At 55.2% G+C, this 26,066-nt stretch overlaps 9 protein-coding genes across 9 annotated transcripts; 6 read left to right on the forward strand and 3 right to left on the reverse strand.

Annotated features, from left to right (window-relative positions):
* Positions 1-410: 410 nt before the first annotated feature.
* DICSQDRAFT_112947 (uncharacterized protein) lies at positions 411-2,037 on the reverse strand. Its single transcript, XM_007370608.1, has 3 exons — positions 1,974-2,037; positions 1,720-1,908; positions 411-1,661 (listed from the first exon to the last, which is right to left on the reverse strand). The coding sequence occupies exon 3, from the start codon at positions 1,570-1,572 to the stop codon at positions 547-549; it is 1,026 nt and encodes a 341-aa protein (XP_007370670.1). The 5' UTR covers positions 1,573-1,661; positions 1,720-1,908; positions 1,974-2,037; the 3' UTR covers positions 411-546.
* Positions 2,038-2,485: 448 nt separating this feature from the next.
* On the forward strand, positions 2,486-4,347 carry DICSQDRAFT_93500 (retinal short-chain dehydrogenase/reductase). The gene is made up of 9 exons (XM_007370609.1): positions 2,486-2,742; positions 2,797-2,907; positions 2,969-3,166; positions 3,219-3,295; positions 3,348-3,433; positions 3,484-3,568; positions 3,635-3,680; positions 3,749-4,086; positions 4,123-4,347. The coding sequence occupies exons 1-9, from the start codon at positions 2,616-2,618 to the stop codon at positions 4,228-4,230; spliced, it is 1,176 nt and encodes a 391-aa protein (XP_007370671.1). The 5' UTR covers positions 2,486-2,615; the 3' UTR covers positions 4,231-4,347.
* Positions 4,348-6,079: 1,732 nt separating this feature from the next.
* On the reverse strand, positions 6,080-11,152 carry DICSQDRAFT_183749 (Zn-dependent exopeptidase). The gene is made up of 12 exons (XM_007370610.1): positions 10,720-11,152; positions 10,140-10,615; positions 10,026-10,087; positions 9,873-9,967; positions 9,746-9,820; positions 9,520-9,686; positions 9,374-9,466; positions 9,097-9,315; positions 8,706-8,980; positions 8,422-8,651; positions 7,777-8,360; positions 6,080-7,718 (listed from the first exon to the last, which is right to left on the reverse strand). The coding sequence occupies exons 1-12, from the start codon at positions 11,025-11,027 to the stop codon at positions 7,588-7,590; spliced, it is 2,715 nt and encodes a 904-aa protein (XP_007370672.1). The 5' UTR covers positions 11,028-11,152; the 3' UTR covers positions 6,080-7,587.
* A 311-nt stretch (positions 11,153-11,463) lies between these two features.
* Positions 11,464-14,187, reverse strand: DICSQDRAFT_163829 (glycoside hydrolase). Its single transcript, XM_007370611.1, has 8 exons — positions 13,871-14,187; positions 13,703-13,815; positions 13,320-13,641; positions 12,822-13,264; positions 12,376-12,761; positions 12,256-12,325; positions 11,793-12,203; positions 11,464-11,729 (listed from the first exon to the last, which is right to left on the reverse strand). Exons 1-8 carry the CDS (start codon positions 14,121-14,123, stop codon positions 11,685-11,687), a joined length of 2,043 nt encoding a protein of 680 aa, XP_007370673.1. The 5' UTR covers positions 14,124-14,187; the 3' UTR covers positions 11,464-11,684.
* A 323-nt stretch (positions 14,188-14,510) lies between these two features.
* Positions 14,511-16,795, forward strand: DICSQDRAFT_112959 (uncharacterized protein). The gene is made up of 5 exons (XM_007370612.1): positions 14,511-14,930; positions 14,987-15,124; positions 15,181-15,821; positions 15,886-16,222; positions 16,272-16,795. Exons 1-5 carry the CDS (start codon positions 14,532-14,534, stop codon positions 16,683-16,685), a joined length of 1,929 nt encoding a protein of 642 aa, XP_007370674.1. The 5' UTR covers positions 14,511-14,531; the 3' UTR covers positions 16,686-16,795.
* A 290-nt stretch (positions 16,796-17,085) lies between these two features.
* DICSQDRAFT_112962 (uncharacterized protein) lies at positions 17,086-19,642 on the forward strand. Its single transcript, XM_007370613.1, has 8 exons — positions 17,086-17,308; positions 17,368-17,530; positions 17,586-17,834; positions 17,894-18,073; positions 18,129-19,165; positions 19,220-19,299; positions 19,361-19,537; positions 19,599-19,642. Exons 1-7 carry the CDS (start codon positions 17,243-17,245, stop codon positions 19,443-19,445), a joined length of 1,860 nt encoding a protein of 619 aa, XP_007370675.1. The 5' UTR covers positions 17,086-17,242; the 3' UTR covers positions 19,446-19,537; positions 19,599-19,642.
* Positions 19,643-20,266: 624 nt separating this feature from the next.
* DICSQDRAFT_71200 (uncharacterized protein) lies at positions 20,267-21,420 on the forward strand (the record flags this gene model as incomplete). The annotated part of the gene is made up of 5 exons (XM_007370614.1): positions 20,267-20,425; positions 20,483-20,523; positions 20,601-20,692; positions 20,752-20,826; positions 20,879-21,420. 5 exons carry the CDS (start codon positions 20,267-20,269, stop codon positions 21,418-21,420), a joined length of 909 nt encoding a protein of 302 aa, XP_007370676.1.
* Positions 21,421-22,155: 735 nt separating this feature from the next.
* DICSQDRAFT_130019 (uncharacterized protein) lies at positions 22,156-23,299 on the forward strand (the record flags this gene model as incomplete). The annotated part of the gene is made up of 5 exons (XM_007370615.1): positions 22,156-22,314; positions 22,372-22,412; positions 22,487-22,578; positions 22,632-22,706; positions 22,758-23,299. 5 exons carry the CDS (start codon positions 22,156-22,158, stop codon positions 23,297-23,299), a joined length of 909 nt encoding a protein of 302 aa, XP_007370677.1.
* A 1,111-nt stretch (positions 23,300-24,410) lies between these two features.
* On the forward strand, positions 24,411-25,913 carry DICSQDRAFT_157852 (uncharacterized protein; the record flags this gene model as incomplete). Its single annotated transcript, XM_007370616.1, has 7 exons — positions 24,411-24,458; positions 24,537-24,930; positions 24,985-25,025; positions 25,098-25,189; positions 25,243-25,317; positions 25,372-25,805; positions 25,827-25,913. The coding sequence occupies exons 2-7, from the start codon at positions 24,772-24,774 to the stop codon at positions 25,911-25,913; spliced, it is 888 nt and encodes a 295-aa protein (XP_007370678.1). The 5' UTR covers positions 24,411-24,458; positions 24,537-24,771.
* Between the last annotated feature and the right edge of the window lie 153 nt (positions 25,914-26,066).

The following is a 26,066-nucleotide window of genomic DNA, read 5'->3' on the forward strand; positions in this document are numbered from 1 at the left end:
ACAGCCGGCTGCTGAGCTTCCTGTAGTAGTAGCGACATTGAGATATATCTTCGACGGCCATTGTAATACTCATAGCCACGATCTTTGGCAAGCATTATGGACTGTAAAACATGCCGGTCGTGTGCTATGCGGCGACGGGCGCGTGAAACTGCCCAAATACAACGCATACGACGTATTAAGTCAGTGAATTCTGAATAGCTACCGTGGGTGGGACTCGCACACGCGAAGATGAGCGTGCGTGTCGAAGCCAAGCTGAGCTAGGACAAGAAGGTGATATAGGGTCTACGGGGACTGAAGGAAGCTCAAACGTACCCATGTGCAAGCGTGTATTCCTTCAACGACGCCGTCATTGGAACGGACGAGGCTGTGAACTCCGCCGCTAGAAGTCGTCAGCTTGCAGTGTGAGAGATGCGGAACGCCGATATAGAACACTGTAGCTAGGAATTCAGACGTCGCTTGGAGGTTTGGATACATTCAAGGACAAATGCAAGAAACGAACAACGATAGTCTGTATATATATGCCAAGTCTGACTTATATCTTAGTCGTCAACGCCACCTATTTTTGGGAAAAGCGTCTGGCAAGCCTAGGCCGTGCGAGTCGTCTGCTCGAGTCTTAGCTGCAACCTCCCAAAGAGATTGTCCGCCACGCGCCGCCTTCACCCACTCCTTACAAGGGTCGTCTCCAATCTGGGGAGACAGGACCACGTGTATACGCTCATCCTTCTCCCGAGCCCATCGGACAAGGAGCCGGAACATAGGCTTAGGTGAAGGGGTCTGCCCCGGGTACCTTGCGATGTGGTACCAGGGATTGTTGAGCCACTTTTCCTCAGCCACCGTCAAGACAATCATCTGCAATGCCCGATGCCCCAACGCGCCGGGTGATAAACGAAGCGCGTCCTGTTTGAAGTCGATTCCCAGGTCCAGGTACGGCAGCGCCAGGTGCGTGAGGTTGGGCAGGAGGTTGTGCGGCGTGAATGATGAGATGGTCAGGTCGAGGATGTGGAGATGTGTGATGTTGTTCAAAAGCTGCGAACCATCCTGTACTTGCAGGCCAACGAGGGAGTCCCAGACGAATCGGAAAGTATGTGTGATAAGTGTGATTGACCGCAGGCGGCAATGAGAGGGATCTGACGAGGATAACGAACCCTTGCTGTTCGCGCCACGACGAGCAGCGTTTTCGGCCTGGATGGACGCGGCGAGCACAGGAAGGGACTGCGACATCAGCGCCAGGTTCTCCACATTCTCGCAGGCGCGGATAAGCGCCTCTTCGTTTGACGCATTGGAGATACCTGAGCTCTCCAACCAAAGGTTGCGCACCAATGGACCCCAACACTGAGAATGCGATGGTCGCGCGGTCCGAGGATCTCTGGCGCCGGAAGACATACCATGGGCAAAGGCTGGCCTGGACCGGTAGATAACAGTGGAGAATAGGTGAGGAAGTGCGATCTTGCGGGCCCAAGTGGACACACGAGAGATAGACAGTGCTGCTTGCTGATGATCGCACGATGCAATCTCGAAGATGCTGATGATAAGCTCGGGTGGAAGGTTGGACAAGGGAGTTGTTGAGTCCATAGTGGCAAGGGAGATCCGACGGGCACGATACGAGAGGAAGGATCTTGCAACGAAAGAGAAGGCCGTGGGAGCGCCTCAAACGTTGAATCCTGTACCAGGGGAGCGATGAGGGGGAGTTCGACCTTGATAGCACTTTCCGGTACTTACTAACGTCACAGCTACTTCGATGAACCATATGAGCTTGCAGGAGACTCTGAAACACAGAAGAGCCTATATGCACACATGCAGTGTCGTCAGCGGTCGGTCCCAGATAGACTGCGTATATGTTGCGGGAGGAATGCTGATTTGATGAACGCGGCCGTGTCTGAACTCTGGTACGCGGCTGGTGCGAGCACCCTGCATGGATGTGCCATTAGCGTGATTGCAGCATAAGTAGGAACTGTGTTCGAGGCATCACACACCTAGTTCCGGCTTGCTGTAAGCCTGTGGAGCGATCCGTAGAATTAAGTCTCTGATGAACCACAGCAGCTGCTCCTCTGTACTCTACAGTGCAGCGAGCTCAGTAGAGGTATCGATGGCTATCGCACTTGGTCTGTTGAAACATGAAGGCTGATCTGCGCGTGAGCTGACGATTGTAGGGATCCAAGTGCACCCCTCAAGCCTGTTCCTTTACGACGTGCGCTTGAGGATTAGAGTTTGGCGGCCCTGGGATGGACTCAGAGTAGCCAGTCCGAGCCAGAGTGTACACTTGACGTTACTTCCCTCGCTCGCTCCTCGCTCGTACATACGACTCAGGCGAAGCCTACGCAGATAAGTCACTGCTGAACGAACTTGACAACCGCTTATAGAGACTAGTCTACACAGACTCAGAGGGTCGAAAGCATTGACGTAGAGATCACGTGAGTATTCCCACCACGTCCGGTGGGCCGCGTCCTGTCTGGTCGTGCCTCTCGAGATACGTCGCCCGGAAACGCCTTCGGCCGCAGCTACCATCCTCCATCTCTGTCCTGTCCTTCACCTTATCTTCGTTCTTTTGGCTTGACGCCGTTCGTGCTTCACTTTGCAGCAGCCCATTCATATCACTAGCTAGCATAATTGGATCTATGGAGCCGGAGTCTGCACAGACCATCGAGGCCGTTAACACGGTGACCATATCCGACTTCTGGGACCCGCTGTACGACTCTTTTGATGTTGATCTTCTCATGAAAGTTTTGTCGCATACTGCGTTCAGTGAGTCCAACCGTCTCCTTTCTCGCAGCCAACCTGAGAAGCTGTGTTCGATAGGTCCCTTCTTCACCTTCTTCATCCCGCTGTTTTACTACTTCCAGGGATCTCGCTGGCCCGCGCCCATCCTCGTCTTCTCCACTTTCTGGGTCGTGGCCATCTCCTCCTTCTGTAAGTTCCTCCCCCTACCGGTGCACTGCCACTCGATAATCTCACACGTCCATGCGCTCAGGGTTCCTGAAATGGTACTCGCGTCTGTACCGGAACCAGGGCAACTTGCTCTTCGGACCCCCTCGCCTGGATTGGGGTGACCAGCTTGTGGTCATCACCGGAGGATCCTCAGGAGTTGGAGAGCTTGTTGCGAATACTCTCGCCGTGCGCAATGTCACTGTGGTGGTGTTGGACGTCAACCCGATTGTCACGGAAAACTGTGAGTCTGCTGTTGTACTCATTGAGCTGTTCGGTATGCTGATGTCGGACAGACAACATCACATACTACAAATGCGACGTCTCCAAATGGGAGGAGGTCGAGCGCGTGGCTAAGCAGATCGTAGACGATGTCAGTCCACTGTCGTGTCCTGCATTGTGCAGATGATTGACCTACAGGATAGCTGGGTCATCCGACTATGCTCGTTAACAATGCGGGCGTCGTGCAAGGTAAAACACTGTTGGACCTGAGCCCTGAAGATATCCAACAGTACGCGTGTGTCTATTCTTTGAGCCGATGTCCCTGCTGATGTTCTTCAGGACAATCTCCGTGAATACGCTCGCGCACTTCTGGACTCTGAAGGCCTTCCTCCCAGAGATGATCAAACAAAAGTCGGGTCACATTGTGAGCCCTAAATTCCACGAATTACGCTTGTGGCAGTGCTGGGACATTCGCTGACAAAGCACAAAGGTCAACGTTTCGTCCGTTTCTGGCATGGTTGGCATGGCACGTCTGAGTATGTCTTCATCTTCGGACTGACTTCCTTCTGATGTCAACACTTTCTGATCATGTGACATCTCGCAGCGGACTACGGTGCATCCAAGGCTGCGCTCATCAACCTGCACGAGTCTCTGCGGTATGAGCTGGACCACGTCTACAATGCGCCCAGCGTCCGCACTACGCTCGTGATTGCAGGCCACATCATGACACCCCTCTTCTCGGCCGTGCGCCACCCCGCAAACCTCTTCTACAAGTTCTTCTTCCCTAGCCTTGTGCCGATCGACGTCGCGAAGGCGATCATCGCCGCCCTGGACGAACAACACTCGCGCGTGCTCTACATGCCGTTCTACGCGCACTTCGTGCCATACCTCCATGTCTTCCCGAGCTACCTGCGGGACTTGGCGCAATGGGCAAGTCTTCACGTTCAGCCTTGTCTTCCATGCTGACAGGATATCAAGATCACTGGTTGCGACTATGCGTTGGAAGACTTCGTCAAGGTGTCTGGCAGGAGGCCAGAGGAGGGTCCCGCGCCTCCCGTGCCCCAGCCTCGCGACAAAAGCGCGTGATCTTCGTATGGTCTGGGGAGAGTTGTCCTAGAAGTTGTCTTGAAGTATCGGGTCAGTGCTTGAGTAGGTGCTACGATATCGACGTAATTTATTTTATTATCCCTCCGAGCTCTTTCCGCTCCAGACGTCCAGTTAGCGTCCATGGCCGCAGGTATAGAACCAGTGACGCAATGCTGACCATGGCCTCCTGCGACACCGATGCGGATGTGCTCTGTATTCGGCACCGTCAGCCGACTTGGGAAGCCGCCACATCACATCACATTAATGCCTTTCACACAATTCAACCAGCAGAGGCTGTCGCAACGAGCTTTCCTTCTGACGTTCTTGCTCTGTTCTCTCAACCCCGAGTACGCGCTGCTGAGTAGACCCATTCCTTAGCGACACACTCCCATCATTCCCATGTTCATCCGAGTTATATCTCGAGGCCTCTTCAAGCGGGGGTCGCAGGTCGACCTTGGCGGCAGGCCGCCTAGGGAAAAGAAGAACAGTAACGAGGATACCAAGCTTCTTCAGCAACTCACAAGCGATCCTGGGGACGAACAACCGCTCGAGAGTATGCCCGAGATAGTGTGTACTGTCTCCCTTCCGATGACTCCAGAGCTGACACCCCTCTCCAGACTGCGGGAGCCTCATCTAAGCAGACTGCACGGCCCGATGTCGGCGATAAGACGCAACCTGTGACCCCCGAGGTTCCTGAGAGGCAGACCGATAATAACCATCATGTGCGCGAAGATTCATCGAAGGCCCACAAGCCCGAACAGAGGCAGTCCGAGGCCAGCAGTCCCCTCATCGTCGTGAATGCCTCAGGCGCAGGTATCAAGACAGAAGAAGCAGAGGATGCGGACGAGGTCTTCCAGACACCACTGTCCCAGACGCCGCACTTAGGCCTTCCAGGAGAGGCGTCATCATCCGTGACGCCGCCAGGTGTATGCGGTCCCTTCTGCCCTCGTGCCACATGAAGAGCTGATTTCAGCCACAGATAGAACGTTTCCTTAACGTCCCTGGCCTGCTGAAGACATCTCCCTGTATGCCACCTGGAGTGCTTGCCATGGACTCGCAGCCCACTCAAGGCATGCTCTCCGATATCACGGAAGCTGAAGAGCCCAGCGTACGGGACTCATTCGTGCAGGATGCAACGCCCTCGCCGGATCTGCTCAGTGGACGCACGCTATCGTGCTCTTCTTTCGGGTCGTCGTATCCTAGTAGCCCAGAGCTACGCGACGTCAAGACGACCTACCAGGTCCTGGAGACTACGGCATCTATATCAGCAGCGCAGTCGGAATTCCGCGAAGCCGAACGTTCTCCGGGGCGTCCTCCTTACCCCGTCGCATTACAGCCAGACTTCGTACCATTTGTCGTGGCACCGCTCCTGTCTTCGTCTTCCGTGAACCGCCCCGGGAAGCGCGAGGCTGGTCATGACTACGATGGTGGGTGCGAACGAGGACCAAAGGACGAGGGAGATGACGAACCCAAGGTCGAACACAATGGCGAATACAAGGCTGACAGTCATCCTGCGTCGTTTGCCACTACTGGACTTTGCCCTTCCGCCAGTACTTACGCCGACGCAACCAACGTGAGTCCTGTCACGAGAACATCTCCTTGCCGTTGCTCACCCATGGTATAGCTGGCTTTACAACACCCTGAGATAGCAGCCGACATTTTGCGCCAACCCCTATCTTCTGCTTCCACGTCGAGTCGCCCGTCAAATTGCCCTACCCCGTCTGAGTCCTGTATCACTACTCTGAACACCCCTCCTGCATCCGGGCGTTGCAGTCCCAACCCCAAGAAAGCAAACCTGCCTCACACCTCTGTGCGGCCTAATTGGGCATTGGCTTCAGATATCCACACGCCTGACCGTCCCAACTGGGCCGTGGCGCCCAAGGCTGGCCGACAAGCCAGATCGCGGGGTCGCGGTAAAGGTCGCAGGGGCACTTCAGTCTCGGCTGCCGTCTCCGGGACAGAGCAATCCATCTGCGCCGATACTCTGCCAGCTACTTCATGCGCGGCGACTGGTTCAAGGGATGGCCCACAGCAATGGCTGACTCGCGTCAACTCATGGATGGAGCAGACACCCCGCGCGGTCAAGATTCCAACGACTACCCTCATGCCCGAAAAGGGACTGCAGACTACCTCGAGACCATTTCCTGCGGAGCCGATGAGTCAGTGGGGCCGCCATTCGAGGTCCTCTACAAGTGTCTTGAATCCTCGCGCGCCTACTTGGAGTCCGCCGACTCGAGTACGCCGCCTAAGTGTATCGGAGACCGAGTCAGAGGGACCTACGGCAGAGAGTCGGTCTTCGCCTAGTGCGAACTCTGTCAGAAAGCCCCTCACCTTCGCCGTGGATGCGGACATAGACCGCTTGCGCGATATGCTTCGCAGCTGCGGTATCCAGGATGATGAGACTGTCGCTACTAGCAACCTCTCCATGACATTGAAGCCTTCGTCAATGGGCTCGAAGCAAGTCGACGATGTCGCGATCGCGGAGAAAGAAGCTCAGAAGACCCCGGCACAGCGCAGCTCTTGTCAAGAAAAGAGCACGCAGGGGGCCTCTGATGAACCGAATATTTTGTATCACGCCGGACCTGCTCCCCGACGCTTCGAGTACAAGACCTCGACGCGATTTGTCCCGTATTCGAGCCAAAATCGGTCGTTCGGTAGGCCTTCCCAGCCACAGCGGTTCTTTGCAGAGCCGGGGCCACGATGTCCCCCGTTGAATAGGGTGAACGCTCGAGATTTCGGCAAAGAACCTGCAAGACCTCGGATGGCCGGACCCTTCGAACCCAATACTCCACCTGGTGCACCTGTCTTCACTCAATCCAGTGCAGCGCGATACTCTGGCTCAGCCTTCTTTTCTACTCCTCCCCCGCAGCCTGCCCCGCCGCAGAGCCATTCCTTTAGCAGGACCCTTCAGGTAGAGTCTGGGAGCTCCCATGCCCATGGCGCGGACAGCCCCTCGATGTTTGTCCCTGGAGCCTACAAGGTCCGCTTTGACTGCACCGAGAGGCGACAAGATGCCCCCGTATCGAGTTCTCATGTTTCTCCCATCGCTAGTGTTGATCGCCCTCGCCAACCTTCGGGACGCAAGGGCTCGCGATTCGCCTGAGTGACAGCCCAGGTGACCGTCTTGTGTACGTGGCTGGTCCACGTACCCACTCCGCCGCGATACCTACGCCCATACGAGGCCGCAATACTGTTGGCTTTGTCGTTATGTGATTGGTGTCCAACGTTTTGTTCATACCTACAGTCGCGTGTCTGTTCTGATTCATCCATCCGTCCAATGTTCCGTACGCTCCATCCTGTAGCTGTAGACCATCTCAAATACATAGTGAAGAACATGGTAATACAGAAACAGTCCCTTTAGACCTTTATGACGTGCGTGAGCTTCTCAACGAGTTTCTGCAACCTCTTTGCCTCATACACGGCCAACGTGTGGTTCTTATCGATGGTGATTGCCTCGGTCAACGCCGGGAACGTCGTAGCGCCGTAACCTAGCCCATGGTGCTGTTGAGCCACTTCGACATGTTTCGCAAACATATTATTACTCACCAAGCCACTTGCCGGGGGCTACGTCCAGGTTGCGGTACCATTCCCGGTCCTTGATACCCTCCTCATCGATGAAGCCGCGCTCGAAGAGCTTCAGCTTCTTGTTGACCTCGCGAACGCGCTTCACCGCCTTCTTGAACTTCTTGCTCGGGAACCGCTTCTTGTCCAACGCATACAGCTCCTCGCCCATCGCCTGCTCGCGCTGCTCTTGCGCCACGGCGGGTGCATGACCAACGCGGGGCTTGAAAGGCAGCAGCCCGTTCTTGTTTCCCTTTCCGGACTTCATGCCCGAGCACTCGAATGCCTTGTCAACGGTAGGGATCGCGGGGCTGGCGACAGGAGAAGCATCCTTGCGGAAGGGTGCGCAGTCCTTGCCGAGGAACCGCTTGAGCTTGCAAAGCGCGCGGCGGAACGTGCGACGGAAGAGGTGGCGGCGGGCGAACTTGCGAAGGAGCTTCCTGAGCTTGTGCTCCGCCTCAACCTTTTCGTGGTCAAGCTTGAGGCTGGCCTTCTGGAGGGACTGGATCGCATTGCGGAGATCGGAAAAGTCGACGTCAAGAGAGGTTGTCGAGGCGAGCTCTTCCACCCTAGAGAAAATGTTAATCAACACATGCCTTGCGACATCGAGGACTGGGGCACTATACGTACTTTTCGAGGTACTTCTCGAGTTCGAAGGCGTGGTAAGTCGTGTTGAGGGGTAGTACGATAGAGTCTGCGAGACGGATGGTCTGCAGTCCGAGGTACTTTGCAACAGCAACATGCCGGAAGAAGCCGGGGTCGCCGTACAATTCAATCCACCTCTCGGAGTCGAAGATCGAATGGTAGTGGTAGACCGGGTCTTGCAGAGTCGAGCCGAAGCCGCCTCCGGCGGAAGCCACCTGAAGCATATATCAGTTCACAGCATAGATACGCAGACGCCAGGAAATACACACCCCAGTACGCTGCACAAAGACGGTATAGTCGCTTCCGGAACCAAGCACGCCAACGCCAGTGCTGGAAGCCGCAAGCTCCGCTTCAGCCTCTGAATGCATCGCAAGGACTTCAGCGTCGATGTGGTCGCCAGTCAGCACGCCACGATCCTTTGTAGCATCCCATAGCGTCTTGCCAGGCTGTGTTGGATGCGGGATCTCCTCGGCGGCTGCGCGCAAGAAGTGAGCGAGGGAGGGCGTAGCCTGGACATTGAAGCGCGACCCAGAAACGGAGCCGTCTGCGCACGACAAGAATGGCTCAGCACAACCCCCGCACATACACATCCTACATACGCCCTCTGAGTGATACATTCGCCCGGAGGGCGTATGTAGGGACATAAGCTTAGGGACGTACCGAGGTTCAAATAGGCGACGACGTGCTCGTCAATCCAGTCCTCGAAGTCCTCGCCCCACTCAGTGCTGCCGATCAGACCGTACTCCTCGGCATCCCAGCTTGCGATAACAATAGTGCGCAGGGGCGTCCATCCGTGCCGGAGGAGAGCTCCAAGACCACGGATGACCTCGTGCACGGAAGAGGTGCCTGAAGAAGGATCAACTGCGCCTAAGACCCAAGCTGGCGGAGCGCCATTGTGTTGTTAACGCTGAACCCGGGCCATGTTAGGATGCCTTACCATCACGGTGGTTACCAATCACAACAACTTCGTCCTTGATGTGCCCGGGGATGACACCAAGCACATTCCAAATAGGGATGACTTTGTCGTCCACTGTCCCAGTAGTTGTAAGGAAGGCATTCAGCGACGTCGAAGCTTGAACGTACCGTTGTTGACGAGGGAAATGGTACGGTTCTGACCACTGTCCTGGATCTCTTTGAGAAGAACCTGAGCGTTAGCCCAGGAGATGGGCAGACTGGGGATAGAAGGGATATTGGTGCCATTCGTGCGAGTGCTGTTCTCATACGATGGGTAGCCCGGAGTCGTTGGGTCTCTATATGCGAGCCGGGGATGTTGAGGAATGGACGATAAGACCTTACGGCAGAGACATACCCTGGATATATTGACAGGAACTGCGTGCTACCCCTTTGGACCGAATTGGGGTTCCTCGCAGGACCATGCGGGTATCTTACAATCTGTGAGTCGACGAGCGTGGACAGTCAAGTGCAGCTACACTTACGGAGCGTAGCCGTTCTCTACAGTCACGGTACCGTCGTCGCGCGGGTCTGAGTAGATAAGGCAGGCAGCAGCGCCATGCTCCTGAGCGCCTTTGACCTACAGCCGAGGACAGCTAGAATGAGCCCATGCGATTATTAACGGCTTAGGTACGAACCTTCAGCCCGCGGAATATGCCTCCATAACGAGTAATGACAATGGAGCCGTTCAGGTCGACACCTGGAATAGAATAAGGCATCCCATATGAAATATGGAAAGATTCGGCACGGACCTTGCTCAACCAACGCGTCGAAGTCCTCCTTCTTCCCGTAGTTCGCATACACGAGCTTTCCCCTGGCGGATCCTCCGCGGCTGAGTCCGTGCCAGGTGGTGACTGCGTCGAAGTACTTGCCCGCCTCGGGATCGGTCTCATCCGCAACCTCTTCAAGCTCGGCTTTCCAGACGACGTTGCCGTTGTCGTCGAGGATCTCCACGCTGTGATCAAGCGGCGTATTCATGACCGGGTAGTACGTGTCGATCCATGCTGTTGGCTTTGTCAGTTGCGGGATGCCGAGGGTAGCGTTGCGCGATTCTGGCGTCCCAGCAGAGAATAAGGGGATTGAGCCCGGCGTCCCTGCGCCGAGCTCCGTCTGAAGGAGACGCAAGAAGTTCTTTGCGGTTTCGAAGTCACCGTCTGTACCCGCCAAGTGCGGCTTCGTCGCATACTGGCGAGACGCTGCGATCGCGCTCGCGGGGTTGGGAACGGACCTGCATATTGTGCGAGGTCGAATGCAGAGGGAAGCCGACGCGTACCGTTGCAAGCGTTAGTGGCCACGCTATCCTGACAACATTGGTACGAAGAAGAAACTCACAGGAATAACTTCTCAGCCTTCTTCCCGCGCAACACCTTACGAGGAGACCACGTCCAAGCTTCCCCACCGAATGCGCGGGAGATCCACCTCCCCTCGTGTGCCTCCAGCTCCTGCTCAACCCCGGTCTGCGTCCAACGCCGCGCACATATCCAGAGTGATGTAAGGAGCGCGAGCTTCAAGAAGGCGACCAAGAATCGGCGGCCGCGGGGGGGCTGGCGAGTCGGAGGGGGGACGGCGGCGACGGGGACTGGTATCTCGTCCAAATGCCTCGCTTTCTCGAACGGCTTTTTCTCGTCGAGGTCGGCCATGATGGTGGTCGCTCAGCAAGAGATGTTCTGCATGAGTGTGTGGGGAGCGGCTGGAGATGATAGCCTTCTGAGAAGTCTCTAGAGTCCGAGTCGGAGCGCAGGAAGCACGCAATATTGGAGACCCCAAGCAGCCTCGTGAGAACCAGGATGTCGATAGATGCCGTCTATGTTGTACCTGATGACACAAGCCGAAAATCCTTGACCGCCTTCAAGTCTGCGTCGCGAACACTAGTGTCGCACATCCAGCTAATGATGACGATGATAGGTATTTGTGTAGTTCGCAGAACCAAGTATATCTCATGTAAGTAGAACGACCAAGTGCGGAACGTGCTCTCTACATGGATCTGCATACTGGCCAATGATGTCATCAGCGCATAGATACGCGCCTCTTACACTGAACAAGACATCAAAAGTGCTCAAGCGTTCCGGGGTCGGGCGAAGACAGGAAGTCATACCCAGCGACCGTCGAATGGCATGTAATGTAAAAGAGGAAAACGCGCGAGCAATCATCACAAAGCAGGATTCGGCTACTGTACAAGTTACGGAATCGCATTGCGTTCAACTTCAGCATCTGAGTCTACAATCCAGCGAGTCCTCCATAGCATTCTGACAGTCCATTCAGGCAGGCCCCAAGTAATAGACGCCGACACCGCGCAATTACTTCTTGGCCAGGACGATGCAAGTACGCGACGGGATATACACCTGCAGCGCGTAGTTCCTCAGAACATCCTCCGATGACGACTCGCCACTCCCATGTCCACTCACCTGCGTCCAGTTCTTCCTGCCGTTCCACTCCAGCGGCGTCGTAGGGAAGGTGCCGCCCGGAAGCACGTTCTCAAATCCGCCAAAGCGCTTCTCGTCGCTGCTCAGGACGATCTCGTAGTCGCCTGGCTCCTCGACGCCGACGCGGTAGTCGGTGAACGAATTAGTCGGGTGGAAGTTGAACACGAAGAGCAGGCCCGCGCGCTCGTACACGATCACCTTATCGACCTCATGCTTGAGGGAGACGTATGCGGGCGGGGCATGAAGCCAGCCGTATAATTCCTCGGTGTGGTTCATCACCTTATCGAATTCGTTCAAATACTTATACCGGAGAAGGGGGTCGTCCACGATGTTCCACTGTCGGCGGGCGTACTGGAAAGAGTTGTTGTTCCCTTGACGAGGAAAGTCCAGCCACTGCAAAGCTGTATCAGGAGTCTCAACGGAATTCTTGAATGTAGGAACAAACCTCAGGGTGTCCAAACTCGTTACCCTCGAAGTTGAGGTAACCCTCGCCACCAAGAGAGTGAACAAGTAAACTGCATGATGATCAGCGGCGGGCAGGAGCACAGGAGGTGTCACAACCCACCGAATCATCTTGTGCAGCGCGATACCCCTTGCAATAACGGGCGTGTACTCCGATATGTCCGACATGTTCGTGTACATCTCCTTGTCCATCAACCAAAACGCAAGCGTCTTGTCGCCGACTAGAGCTTGATCGTGACTCTCCGCGTACGCGATGCTCTTCTCACCGTAGCGGCGGTTGGTGAGAGTGTGCACGATGTTGCCCATCTCCCACTCATCGTCACGCTTGTGCTTGAGCAGCTTGATCCACATGTCGGGGATGGCCATCGACAGTCGGTAGTCGAAACCGACACCGCCTTTGGAAACAGGGACGCACAGGAGGGGCATGCCCGAAACATCCTCGGCGATTGTGATTGCTCCAGGGTAGAGCGTGTGCATCGCGTCGTTGGCCTGGACATCGTCGATTGTCAAGATGTCGGACAGGATGTATACACACACACAAGGACTCACCAGCATAAGGTAAACTATAGCCTCCAGGTCCGCGGAAGGACCGAAGTACTCGTGATAACCTCCCGAAAAGCCGGTGCCAATCCCGTGGTGGTGGTACATCATGCTGGTAACACCGTCGAACCGGAAACCGTCGAAATGGTACTCCTCAATCCAGAAACGCAGGTTGCTTAGTAGGAAACGGAGAACCTCGTGATGCCCGTAGTTGAAGAGCCGACTGTCCCAGAGCTCGTGGCGTCCACGACTGCCCTCATGGAAGTACAGGTGATCTGAACCGTCGAAGAGGTTAATCCCATCCAGAACGTTCTTGCAAGCATGGGAGTGTACGATATCGAGAAGAACAGTGATACCCATGCTATGCGCAGTATCAATGAGCTCTTTCAGCTCCTCGGGAGTTCCGTAGCGAGAGCTCGCAGCAAAGAAGCTCGTGACCTGGTATCCGAAGGCTATGATGGTAGATTTTCAGTCAGGTATAACGATGTACCGAAGAGAGATGCTTACACGCGTAGTAAGCATGCTCCATGACTGCCATCAACTGTATCGTGTTATAACCCAGGTCCTTAATACGTGGAAGGATGTTCTGAGTGAATTCCTTGTACGTGCCAACGCGATGCTCGGTGGTCGAGATGCCGACATGGGCTTCGTAAATGCGTAAGCTTCTCGGAGCTGGTGGACGAGGGTGCTTGAAAGTATATCGCTCTTCGAGAGGAGGGTTCCAGAATCGCGCCTCGTACACTGGTGATACTGTCAAATCCTGGGTGACGCGCTGTATCCAGGCAGGGATGCGTTCAATGCGCTCTCCACTGTTGACAATCATGGAGATCTGAGATAAAATGCAATCTCAGTGAAGTGTAATAGCGAAGAGGCGCATGAACGAGGTATACCTTGATCTTTGAGTCGTGGGGGATGACGCATTTACCATCCTTCGGAGGAACGGTGATTTCCCAGACGCCATACTTGTCCTTGGTCATTGGGTGCGATATCCTGTTCCAGTTATCTGGAAGAAACATAAGTGAGGAAGGCCTACAGATTGAAACCAAAGGGGCACTCACTGAACTCGCCGATAAAGACCGCTTCCTTGGCGTTCGGGGCCCACTCGCGGTAGGTGACGGTGCCGTCTTCAGCGACATTGATGCCCATCTTGCGGTAGCCCAGAGAAAACTTCTCATACCCTCCCTCGATGTCGTCAATGGTCTGCTTCCATTTCCTGAAGAGATCATGACGATGCACGATCTGGTCTGCATGCTCTGTGAGCCATGGATCAACCGCGAGTACGGTCTGCTTGTCGATGGGTTCGGTTGGCATGTCTATCGCAAGGCGATGTGTGTTGGCAGGAGGGTGTTGATATGCCTGGGGATCTGGCAAGGGGAGATGGGGCGAGGTGGAGAAGGGGGCGTCGAGCGTGACAAGGACTCGCGCTCGAGATTTTGGGCAACTCGCCCAGATTCGGGAGACGCGTTCTAGCGCTGCTCGTCCTCAAAGACGTCACCAGTCACGTGTCCGTAATGCTCGCGAGGCCCTCAGATCTCAGATCCAGGGCAGCGGGGGCCTGCCGGGGCTTCGTCGGAGAATCAGATCCGCCAAGCCAGCGAGTGCGGGGCAGCGACACCCTGGGCTCTCCCTGCCCGTTGTCTGTCTACCCATCATCTTGTCTCCCCTTTCTCGTCTACGCCTATGCCACGTCTCCAATAGCCGATTCACCTTACGAACCCCATGTCTTCCCAAGCACAGCAGAAGACGAATACAAAATCCAACATACTCCATGTGGCATTGACACGAGTTGCCGCCATCGGTGTCTTGCTCGGTCTGTCGCTTGTCACCTGGGCATACCGTCGCGCTCTCGAACCCCAGTATGGATCTGCTCCCACTACCCTCCATCTCAGCAAGATCGTATGGTCTGCAAGTATCCTGGGAAGCTTCGCACCCACAGTTCCCCTCTCCCGAGCTACACTAGGACTTGCGCTTCTCTTGTATGCACTCCCCACATCGTCATACTGGGTGGCGGCCTACACTGCGAGGCTGGGAGACCCTATACTGGGTCCCGTCGCGACACACCTGACTGTGTTGCTGCCAGTGCTGTCACTCGGTGTAGCTCTCGTCAAGGCACTACAGGTAGGCGTTATATGCCATCTTCGCCACGGGACGCTAACGCTCCTGGGCACTTTCAGGAAGCACCATACGCTGAAGGGGACTCGAAGAGTCCTCAGTCGTCTATCACCCTTCCGGTCTGCGCAACTGCAATCAACTCTCTTCAGGGTCTCTGGCCGATAGTCACAGTCCTGTCCTCAGCCCCAGAAGACCAAGTTGTAGGTTCTTGCTCCTCATGGACCGGCTTGTACATTTCTTGATATCTTTTTCGTAGTTCATGCAATTAGGTACCGCTGCAATGGCTTGCTGGGCTATAGCGCCTTTCCTTCCGGACGTTGGCGCGCCGCCTCCTGGCGCAACGAAGTCACTCGCTGCGGCTCCCGACCCTGCTACGCCTGACCCTAGAGGCAAGCGTAAGAAGGGTAAACATGAGAAAGAGGCCACGGCACACTCTACGACGACCGCTCCGCCCCCACCAGTGCGCAAGGAAGCCTCCGCCGGCATGGCGAGAATCCGACTTGCGCTGATCCCTGTCCTCCCTTACTTGACACATACAGTCTTACGTGGTCCAACGCTCCCTCACCCTCTCCTCGAACCATGGACTCATCCATCGTACCCGTTGCGCATCCTCTCCTCTGAGCAGTCGGCGTACTCAGGCGTGGTGGTTGTCGGCGAATCATTGGGATCTCAGAACAGTTCCGGTATTGAGAATATGCGCTATCTCCGCGCAGGGCATTCGCTACTGGGCGGAGTTTGGGTCGGTCCGAAGGCGGTAACCACGGAACGAGACCTTTTGCTTCAGGACGCGGCAGGAGATAAGCTGGGAGATTCCGTTTATACTGCGTTCATCCTCCAAGAAGCCACGCTTCTGGCCAAGAAGGCGGGCAATGCCCGCCCGAAGAACGCTCTCATAGTGTATGTTGCTCATGACGATCTCACTGACAGGGAATGTCATCTCACGATTAGCTTCCTACGATAGCGGCCTAGGCACTGGTATCGCAGCGACCTCGTTCATCCGTCATAACCTTTCGACGACTATCGTCGAGATCGACCCTGCAGTTTATGACGCGGCGAGACGTTTCTTCGGCCTTGCCGATCCACATCAGGTCTTCCTAGAAGACGCTAGGGGATGGGTGCACAATCGCAGCGAGGTGGTCAAGGCCCAGGCTGAGAGCGTAAATTTGGCGACGTTTGAGCCTTTTGATGTCGTCGTCCACGATTGTTTCTCCGGCGGGGGCATTCCTTCCCATCTGTACACGCAACAGCTGTGGCAAGAACTGAAGAATATTATCCGATCGGATGCCATCATCGCAGTGGTAAGCCTCCTCGCCTTCCTCCAGTAGTCAGCTCTGAGGCCATCACCAGAACTACGCGGGGGAAATCACGTCCGACTCCGCCAAGGCAATCGTACTCACCCTACGCTCCGTCTTCCCACAATGTCGCGCATTCTACGACGCCATGGAGCCATCGGCGAATGCTGTCGATGAGTTCCAGAACTGGGTGTTCTTCTGCACACCTTCGAGCGAGCCGCTCGAGTTCCGCAAGGCGGTCGCGTCCGACTTCCTCGGTTCGTACCTACGGCGGCATATCCTCTCCAGCCTGGAGGAGCGCGAGGGCGATATATCCGGTCTGGGAACCGACATTGCTGAGGACAAGCGTGAGCGGTTCATCTTGAAGGATTTGGCGAATCCGTTGGGCGATTGGCAGCAGAAGGACGCGATCCACCATTGGAAAATCATGCGCGCAGTACTGCCGGACGTGTTCTGGGAGACGTACTAAAGTTGCATGTAGTTGTACTGTAGCAAAGAACTCATGCTGCTGTTTCTGCCCGAGATATCGAAACCCGATGTCTTGGCAGAACATGAATACCATCACGAGTTCACAACTCCGTCTTGCAGACCTCTTGCTCGACGATGGGTCACGTGTGCAGACGCGTCGACAATGCAACGCGCGCTTGACGCGTTGCGCGTTATCTGTACTTCGACCGGAACTGCTTCCATCACTTCGCGTTCCAAAGCTTCCCAGTTGCGAGCCTCGAGGTCACGTAGATATAAAGAACGTTGCAACCAGCGACGTCGTTCGCTCCGTCCAGGATGTCCTCCCCGCGTCCCGGCTCCATCTCGTTGAATTCGCCTGGACGACCGTCGCCGCTCTCGCGCCCGCATTGGCCGTGGTCCACGTACACGCATAGGTCGTCATCTTCCTCTGCTTCCATTCAATCTACCGCCAGCAGCTCCGTGCATAGCTCTCAGACTTGGGAGTCGAGAGGCTCTACCATCACATCCGGTACAGGCACCGTGTTACTATCTGCTGGCCCAGGGGTCGCATCTACCCGTATGGCAGGCATGAGCAGCCAGAACGCACTGATGGAGGATACGACGACCAGGCAGTGGAACTTCCACGTGAGTGGCTCATAGCTTGGTAATCATTGTGGGTGCTCAATGAAAGACCTGATGCGTAGGCTTTCGAATGGGTGGTGCGCGATGTCAGTAGGCTCCGGGACTACATCGAGAACCCCCCTTTGACTGCGGAAGGCGAAAATGGGCCGGAAGAACTCGATGAGGAGTTTGATGTTCTGAGGGAGTCTCCTGAGCTAGGAGACGGTAAGTTCAAGTTGGAGATTTGTACGTGGATTTAGCTGTGGTCCAGGATCGTTCGAGACTGACGGGTTCGTTCTAGCCAAGACTACGATGAACGAGCCCGAGAACCCTGCCACGCCTAGTATTCGCACCCAACCACCGACGCTGTCCCTATATATCACATCTTTGACCGTCGATTTCGCGCACACGGAGTACGAGCATTCTGCATCCATGTTCGCAGCAATCAAGTGCCAGGACGATCGGATAGGCGAGCGTGGCGCCCGTGCTGAATGGGCTTGGGAGTTCTGGCAGAGCAACTGGGCTTTTCGTCAGGGAAGCGAAGTATGGGGTGAGTGACCTTCTCAAATCAAGGTGGCCGATCACAGCTTCTGAAACGTTTCGCAACAGAATGCCCGCTTCCGCCTTTGTCCGTACTCCTCGAAAACCTGACGATCAGGGAGACCGACTCGTTTGTGATATGCGTGCAGATGCATTCACCTGTGGGACCTTTCTACCCGCAGCAACCGTCAGCCTACTACGTTCCTCGAGATCTTCTAGAAGGACTGGAGGCGTCTCTTGATAACCCCAGTCAGTATATGCACCATCCTTGGGTACTGCTTGCGCTCATGTCTCACTGTTCTAGACACTGGAGATGTTCAGTTTGTTTGTCTTGAGCGTACTTCCCAAGATCAGGACTCACTGTCGAGTTCAATGGCGTCCCTGGCGCCTGCTAGCCCTCGCTCCGCATCATCATCCCAGTCACCCTCACCACCTCATGCTTTAGCCCGGAAGCGCATCATATATGCGCATTCTGACATCCTCATCAGGCGGTCCGAGTACTTTGCCACAATGCTCAGCTCGTCTTTCAACGAGAATAGCAGCACGCTCCTGCCAGGCGAGCGCAAGGTGTACACTATCGTCGTCGAGGAGGCTGACTTTGTGACCATATACTGGCTCCTCAAGTGGGTGTATGCGAACTGGGTGCTCTTCCGCAAGGACGACGATCCTCGCCAGGCAGTTGACGGGATCGGCGCAGGGTGGAGCGCTCGTGACTTCTGCTCGCCTGGCGTCGCGGACGAATGGGGCTGGAAAGTGTTTCACAAAGGTGGTTCGTCCGATGGGCACAGTCGCGCCGTCAGCGACGCGCGCAGCGTCACCAGCGGTGCGAGCGGCAGGTCGACTGGAGATGCGCCCCGCGAGAAACCCAAGGAACTCCGCGTCACGGGTTCGTCGACTACCTCTGGGATGCGCGCAGGTGGCCCAAGCTCGTCCAAGTCTACTGCCGCTCGGTCGCCCACTACCCCTCGCCGACCTTCGCATGGGCCTTCTGGCGGAAATACTCCCACTATGCCTGTGCCCATGCCCAATCCAACCTCTCCCTCTGGACCCTCGTCTCGCGCCCCAAAGGTTGTGCCCGTGCCACTTTCCCCCTCAGCCCCGCACTACTCACACAAGCAGCGCGCACGCTCAACTGCCTCGACGGTTGACCCACACCCGCACCCTACCCCAGCCCCGCAGCCCGCGTCTGCGCTCTCGATGTACCAGGTTGCGCACCGGTACGGAATGCCAGGCCTGGGCACGCTCGCGCTGGAGCACATCGTGTCGACAATCACGCCCCAGTCGAGCTTTGCCGTGCTACTCGCGTCGACCACTTGGGACGAGCTGCACTCGCTGGTTGAGGTGAGTAGATCATGCAGGTCTGATCAGCACCGTGTGCTGATGGTGTATTTGTAGGACTACATTGTGGATAAGTGGGACGAAGTGTCGGTGTCCGATGAGTTTGAGCGGTGCTGCCAGGAGGTGGCTAACGGAGAGTAAGTCTTTCGTGTCGTTTGTCTACGAACGCTTTTTGCTGAACGGTACGGTGCAACCCAGGTGGGGTCCGGAAGGAGGCAAGACGTTGATGGCTCTCTTCAGGCGCCTGCGGTCTCCCAGTGCAATGGGATACAATCGCAATTAAGCTGGAGCTTTGCGGATAAGTATGATTTACGGTGGAGTAATCTGCACCAGGGCGTGCCCCGGAACTATCAAGCCTCGCTATCGGATACATTGGTCAGTGGAAACGGTCTGAACAGTCCAGGGGAGTGATGAGCTAACCTGGTATAAATTCTAGCATAAGGATGACGTGCAGTGCACAGTGTAATATAAGTGTTGGATTGCCAAAATCTGTGACCTGTTTTTGTCGGGTTGTAAAAATTGCACGCGAATACGCCATGGTGTATGCACGCGGAAGCATTGACAAAATACAATCAATCACAAGTCGGTTACGGAGGGAGTAGGTTGGTCGGCGTTTTGATGTATGTTCCGCATGCTCACTGAAGACTCCAAGCTTCCGCGGCACTCGAACGAACGGTGTCTGGCATACAGGCATGCTGAGTCACAGACTCGACTGCTGCAGGTTCCAGTTAGCTGACCTTGCCCTTGAATATCCGTGGGTACAAAAATAGCCTCTCCACGGCATCCTGACAGCTCGCGGCAACTAGGCTGTCCAACGTGAGTCGAGAAGGCTTCGGACTATACATAGCTTCATATGCAGTAAGCAGCCGTGAGTGACAGCTCCCACCTCTTGACGCACCACGTGTCCAGTCCCTTACCACCTTTCCCTTTGTACAATACCCTGCGGATCTTCATGCCCTGAAGCCGTCCGGCCAAATTGACGCCGCTCTATCAGGGCACATAAAACGCGAGGCGGTGAAACCAAAGAGCTTCGTCGGCCTACACCCTGAAAGTAAAGCAGAAATTGCTTCCGTGTCTAGAACAGCCAGAGAAACACCACTCAACATGTCAGTCACGCACCGGGCACGTTGGGACCTGCCCCTCGACCCAACAATGTATGCCCCAGACGAAGAAGAGAAGACGTTCATGAAGGCGACTACGGGCATCCAGGACGACGAAGAATTGAAGGAACACATCTTCGCCATACAGGCGAAGGCATTCACAGTACGTGAAATCTTCTCTGTGGCGTACCAGACTGTGGATCCTCAAAGGCTAGAATAGATCTACAAGTACCCATGCATTCGTCAGTTTAACTTCATAAGGTATGCTTAACGGCAAAGTCTCGTCATTAGCTATGTGTCTTGGAAAGAGCTGACACAGCGTTGTGGACCCATGACAGGCTCAAAATAGCACGTATGCCTGCATATCCCCAGTTTCTGGAGTTGGGACGGCAACGAAAAGACGCAATCTTCCTGGACGTAGGATGTGGTTGTAGGTCACGATCATGATTGTTATTGCTTTGCAAGTCTTCTGACTTAACGCATCTCTAGTCGGCAACGATACCCGTAAAGCGATCATTGATGGATGGCCGATCGAGAGAGTCATCGTAGCTGACCTGAGCCCAGGTAAGTTCATTCAGCGTGGCTGTCATTCACAGACCATGACCGATCGCCGTAGAGATGTGGAATATTGGACACGAGCTGTTCCGTTCCACACCTGAAACATTTCCAGTTCCCTTCCTCCAAGGCGACATTCTCGACCCTGCGTACCTAGCTCCAGCCCCAATCCTTCCTACCTCTTCTACTCCCATTCTAGAGCCTCTGCCTCCTCTCGGAGAGATGAAGGCGCTCACCGAGCTTCACGGAAAGATTTCCGCTGTGTTCGCCAGCGCGTTCTTCCACCTCTTCGAATTCGACGCCCAGCAGCAGGTCGCGCGCAAACTGGCCGGGCTCCTGTCACCCCTTCCCGGATCCATGATATTTGGATCGCACACCGGCATGGCTGAGAAAGAGCGTTGGGACGAGGGCGGAACCTGGACGGACTGTCATTCGCCCGAGAGCTGGACCGAGTTGTGGGAAGGCATCTTCGCTGAGGCTGGCGCGAGGGTTGAGGTGAAGACGAGGTTACGACCCCACCGGGGTGGGAGAACCTTCTATGGGATCTATCCCGAGAGCACGAAGGAGCGCTTCTATCTGGACTGGTCTGTCACGAGGGTTTAACGTTGAAGCTCAGACAAAGGGTTTCTGGGCTGAAGGGAGAGTTATCTATCTTCAGCAGTAACTATCTGTATGACAGGGTTCATATTCCGGACCGGTTGGCTCACATTCACGACCCGAGAGAGGTGTCAGCAAGTATCGGTATTCGCGTCGACCATGAAAACTCACATCTTAGTGTATGTACAAGCTCAAAGCAACGAGTTGCACCCATTGATTGAGGTAAGGGTAAGTATGTCGCCGCAATCTGATATAACTGATTTATGCTAGTAATTTTGCTATCGGACTACGTTATAGGCAAGTGGGATGACGCGTCGATGTCTTGCAAGCTTCCGCAGCATTACCGGGAAGTGGCCAGTGGAGAGTGCATATTCCATGCCCGAACATCAAACCACGTCATCCTGCAATTGTGCTCGAAGCAACACCGGCTTCGTACTTGTACTATACTTGAATTCGGCTCGCTATCACTGCGGTGCATTTCGATGGCAGTCGTGGTATTCAGCCTGTGTGAGCTCCCACCTATTTATACAACGTACGTCTCCCTCCTTACGATTAGCCCCTTCGGGTTAGTGCCTGGGACTTGTTGTTCACTCAAGCCATCAGGCAGAATTGGATCCGCTCCGACATACGGCATAAAACGGGAGATGGTGACTGGGCCGCAGTGCTTCGTCGACCTCCATCTACGCTGGAGTCCAAACGGCTTCTGATTATAGGAGAACCTGAAGATATATACAGTCAAGCATGTCGATCACCCACCGCCCCCGCTGGGACCTACCCGTCGATCCATCGCTTTATGCGCCAGATGAGGAAGAGAAGGCATTCATGAAGACGACTACGGGCATCCAGGACGACGAGGAACTGAAAACGCACATCTTCGCCATACAGGCCAAGGCACTCACAGTACGTGTCGTGACCTCTGTTCAGCGCTATACAGTGGTGTCTCATCGGCAACGGCAGGTTTACAAGTACCCATGCATCCGCCAATTTGACTTCATGAGGTGTGTCCATCGATTGTGTCTCGTTAGTAGCTATCTGTGTCAGGACGAGCTAAAATTGTCATGCCTCATGACAGGCTCAGAATAGCGCGTATGCCTGCATATCAACAATATCTGGAGCTGGGAAGGCAGCGGAAGGACGCGATCTTCTTGGATGTTGGATGTGGCTGTAGGTCTTACCGGCTGGTGTTTCGCTAATCTTATGACATGGCCTCTATGTAGTTGGCAACGACACCCGTAAAGCGGTCCTCGACGGATGGCCGATCGAGGGAGTCATTGCGGCAGACCTGAGTCCACGTGAGTTCATTCAATCTAGCCTTCATAGGACTTCATGAACGATCGTTGCAGAAATGTGGAATGTCGGACACGAGCTGTTCCGTTCCACACCCGACACGTTCCCAGTCCCATTCGTCCAGGGCGACATCCTCGACCCTGCATACCTAGCTGTAGCCCCAATCCTCCCTACCTCTTCTACGCCTATCTTAGATCCTCTCCCTCCTCTGAGCGAAGTGAAGACGCTCAACGAGCTTCACGGCAAAATCTCCGCAATATTCGCCAGCGCGTTCTTCCACCTCTTCAAGTTCGAAGGCCAAGAGCAGGTCGCGCGCAAACTCGCCGGGCTCCTGTCTCCCCTTCCCGGATCCCTCATCTTCGGCACGCAGACGGGCTTCGCCGAGAAAGGGGGTTGGGGCGTGGACGGGTCCAGGGCGGACTATCATTCGGACGAGAGCTGGAAGGAGCTGTGGGAGAACCTCTTCGTTGAGGCGGGCGTTGAGGTCGAGGTGAAGGCGAGGTTGCAGCAGCACCGGGGTGGGCTGAATGGCTATGGACTTTACCCCGAGAACACGAGGGAGCGCTTCTACCTGGATTGGTCAGTAACGCGTGTCTGAGGCTAGCCGGAGAGAGGATCGTTGGGTTCATCACTGCAGCTACAGAGGGTCGTCTTCTCCATCCGAAGTGGCCTCGTCTGTAAACATACCGTATAGAGATTGGAGCATTTGCATATAAGATTGCTTCGTTTGATGATGAAAGACCCGAGCTGATCGCCAAAGTAAGAGGTGTCGAGAAGCAATCGATGTTCGTGACGGTCGTGTAGTCGTAGGTTGTTATTTACATGCATGTCAGAACGGCTACTACTTCTAAAGCCAGAATTAATGTCAGTTTCACAGCATGGCTGGCCACGACCAAAATCTGAGAGAAAACGGGAAGTGCAGGCGCCGGCTACGACACACAGCCACTTTCCCGGCCCGTAGGAGTGATGCTATAGAGCATCCCCTCCCAATATGTAGAATGACTCCCAAAGTGTCCGATATTCCATGAAGTTATCTATGGGTTTGCCGCTCTTGTTTCTGGTATATTCAAGGACCAAAGGCACTCAGAAATTGATGGTATGCTATGCAGCGGGAGAAGCCGGCCGGGAAACGCCGATATTCTCGACGGGAGCACTGAGAATCAGTACAAAGGCTGTAGCCAGCTACGACTACCTATGTAGTCATGGCCGGCCACGCTGGAAACTGACATTCCGGTTCATAACGCTCTGTTTTGCAATCTTGCCTAATGCGTAGTCAAGATTGATGTGGGCCGCGCACCGACGACTCGTGCTGCTCGCGAGCCACACGCGTAGCTGGGTAGGAACACGGCGTAGCCCGAGACGCGAGTTGCCAACGTCGAGCTCGATGAGCCGCGACTCCCCGGTCCTGCCAACGGCTGTGTTGAATACGATCCTGGCGTAAGTACCTGGCTCGATGTGCGCCGCGCGGGGGCGAGGGCGGGTCGAGGGGTGAGCCGTCGAGCGTGGTTCAACTTCAGCGCGGATCTGCCGCCATGCACAATGTGATGCGAGTGAGTACAGGCATTCGTGCTTATGGGATCTATGACACTAACGAAGTTGTGGTTATAGCCGAGACCCTCGTGGAAGAAGAGCCTTTCGATGCTGAAGTTGGCTGCCTGTAGGGTTCAGTGCACAGTCCAGAGCCCAGCGCTGACGGTGCTGCTGGCCCCGAGAGCGTCGTGGGCCACGGCATCCTGACATGTCTCGGCAATCGAACTGTAAGCAACATGGTTCAAGAACGCTTCTATCTATACTTGGGATCGACTCATAGTCATGGTGGTGTATTTTGGTTGCAGTCGTGGGTGTTATGCTTTGAGAGCTCCCACCTATTGCTGCATCACATGTCCTGTCTGGTACAATGTCTACCTTCGTGTGGGGAGCCTGCGGATCCTCAATCGTTCCGGCGGGACTGACGCGGCTGTAGCAGAGCACATAAAATACGAGATAGTACTGTCACGGATCTCGTCGACCTCCACATCGGAGTCGGAGTTGCCTCTGAGTCTCGTATAGCCTGAAGTCGACCTGTGAAGCATGTCGCTCACGCACCGTTCCAGCTGGGACCTGCCCCTCGATTCATCGATGTATGCCCCAGACGAAGAAGAGAAGGCGTTTATGAAGGCGACTACGGGCATTCAGGATGACGAAGAATTGAAGGCACACATCCTCGCCGTACAGGCGAAGGCCTGGACCGTACGTGGTTTTCTTTGTGGCATAGCAGACAGTAGGACCTCATAGCCCCAACAGATCTACAAATACCCATGCATCCGCCAGTTTGACTTCATGAGGTATGTCTTTTGGACTCTCAGCTTCGACTGTGTGTCTTGGAAATAGTTGACAGAGTTGTGCACCTATGACAGGCTCAAAATAGCGCGTATGCCTGCATATAATCAGTTCCTGGAGCTGGGGAAGCAACGCAAAGACGCGATCTTCCTGGACGTGGGATGCGGCTGTAGGCCACACCAGCTCTCGCTCTGTACTTTTCTTGACGTGACGCAACTCTAGTCGGCAATGATACCCGTCAAGCTATACTCGACGGATGGCCAATCGAGAGAGTCATCGCGGCAGACCTGAGCCCACGTGAGTCCACTACTTATTGTCATGGCGCGTATAACCCATGACCAATGGTTGCAGAGATGTGGAACGTCGGACACGAGCTGTTCCGTTCCACACCCGACACATTCCCAGTCCCATTCGTCCAGGGCGACATCCTCGACCCTGCATACCTAGCTGTAGCCCCGATCCTTCCTACCTCTTCTACACCTATCCTAGACCCTCTCCCTCCCCTGAGCGAAGTGAAGACGCTCAACGAGCTGCACGGCAGGCTTTCTGCGATGTTCGCCAGCGCATTTTTCCACCTCTTCGAATTCGACGGCCAGGAGCAGGTCGCGCGCAAACTCGCCGGGCTCCTATCACCCCTCCCCGGGTCCATGATCTTCGGCTCGCACACTACCATGGCCGAGAAGGGGCGCTGGGAGATAGGCGACGCCAAGTCAGACTGCCATTCGCCCGAGACCTGGACGGAGCTGTGGGAAGGCATCTTCGCTGAGGCCGGCGTGAAGGTCGAGGTGAAGACGAGGCTGCGGAAGCACCGGGGCGGGCTGACCTTCTATGGGATCTACTCCGGGAGCACGAAGGAGCGCTTCTACATGGACTGGTCGGTGGTGAGGCTGTGAGGTTAGTAGCCGTGGAGTCTGAGGATCACCGGGCTCACCAGCGGAGCTACGGAGAGTTGGCTACATTTGCGAGCGACCTTGCCACACCCTGTATAACAAGAATTATGCAGCACTGAGATAGGAACGATGGGAGCACTTGAACACGAGATTGCC

This window comes from Dichomitus squalens (genome assembly GCF_000275845.1).
Source record: "Dichomitus squalens LYAD-421 SS1 unplaced genomic scaffold DICSQscaffold_71, whole genome shotgun sequence".
Lineage (NCBI taxonomy): Eukaryota > Fungi > Basidiomycota > Agaricomycetes > Polyporales > Polyporaceae > Dichomitus > Dichomitus squalens.

Bases quoted from the DNA above. Each gene is read 5' to 3' on its own strand.
- DICSQDRAFT_112959 (XM_007370612.1), top strand. From the start codon at position 14,532: ATGTCTTCCCAAGCACAGCAGAAGACGAATACAAAATCCAACATACTC. The intron at 14,931-14,986 runs GTAGGCGTTATA...GGGCACTTTCAG, and splicing joins CTCTCGTCAAGGCACTACAG to GAAGCACCATACGCTGAAGG. The intron at 16,223-16,271 runs GTAAGCCTCCTC...GGCCATCACCAG, and splicing joins CGGATGCCATCATCGCAGTG to AACTACGCGGGGGAAATCAC.
- DICSQDRAFT_112962 (XM_007370613.1), top strand. From the start codon at position 17,243: ATGGCAGGCATGAGCAGCCAGAACGCACTGATGGAGGATACGACGACC. The intron at 17,531-17,585 runs GTACGTGGATTT...GGTTCGTTCTAG, and splicing joins TAAGTTCAAGTTGGAGATTT to CCAAGACTACGATGAACGAG. The intron at 19,166-19,219 runs GTGAGTAGATCA...GTGTATTTGTAG, and splicing joins AGCTGCACTCGCTGGTTGAG to GACTACATTGTGGATAAGTG.
- DICSQDRAFT_93500 (XM_007370609.1), top strand. From the start codon at position 2,616: ATGGAGCCGGAGTCTGCACAGACCATCGAGGCCGTTAACACGGTGACC. The intron at 2,743-2,796 runs GTGAGTCCAACC...TGTGTTCGATAG, and splicing joins TTTGTCGCATACTGCGTTCA to GTCCCTTCTTCACCTTCTTC. The intron at 3,434-3,483 runs GTACGCGTGTGT...GATGTTCTTCAG, and splicing joins AGCCCTGAAGATATCCAACA to GACAATCTCCGTGAATACGC.
- DICSQDRAFT_112947 (XM_007370608.1), bottom strand. From the start codon at position 1,572: ATGGACTCAACAACTCCCTTGTCCAACCTTCCACCCGAGCTTATCATC.
- DICSQDRAFT_183749 (XM_007370610.1), bottom strand. From the start codon at position 11,027: ATGGCCGACCTCGACGAGAAAAAGCCGTTCGAGAAAGCGAGGCATTTG. The intron at 9,968-10,025 runs GTTCGTACCTAA...CCTCGGCTGTAG, and splicing joins GCATATTCCGCGGGCTGAAG to GTCAAAGGCGCTCAGGAGCA. The intron at 9,316-9,373 runs GTAAGGCATCCT...GCGCTCCGCCAG, and splicing joins GATTGGTAACCACCGTGATG to CTTGGGTCTTAGGCGCAGTT.
- DICSQDRAFT_163829 (XM_007370611.1), bottom strand. From the start codon at position 14,123: ATGCCAACCGAACCCATCGACAAGCAGACCGTACTCGCGGTTGATCCA. The intron at 13,816-13,870 runs GTGAGTGCCCCT...TGTTTCTTCCAG, and splicing joins GGTCTTTATCGGCGAGTTCA to ATAACTGGAACAGGATATCG. The intron at 11,730-11,792 runs GTGAGTGGACAT...TACGCGCTGCAG, and splicing joins GCAGGAAGAACTGGACGCAG to GTGTATATCCCGTCGCGTAC.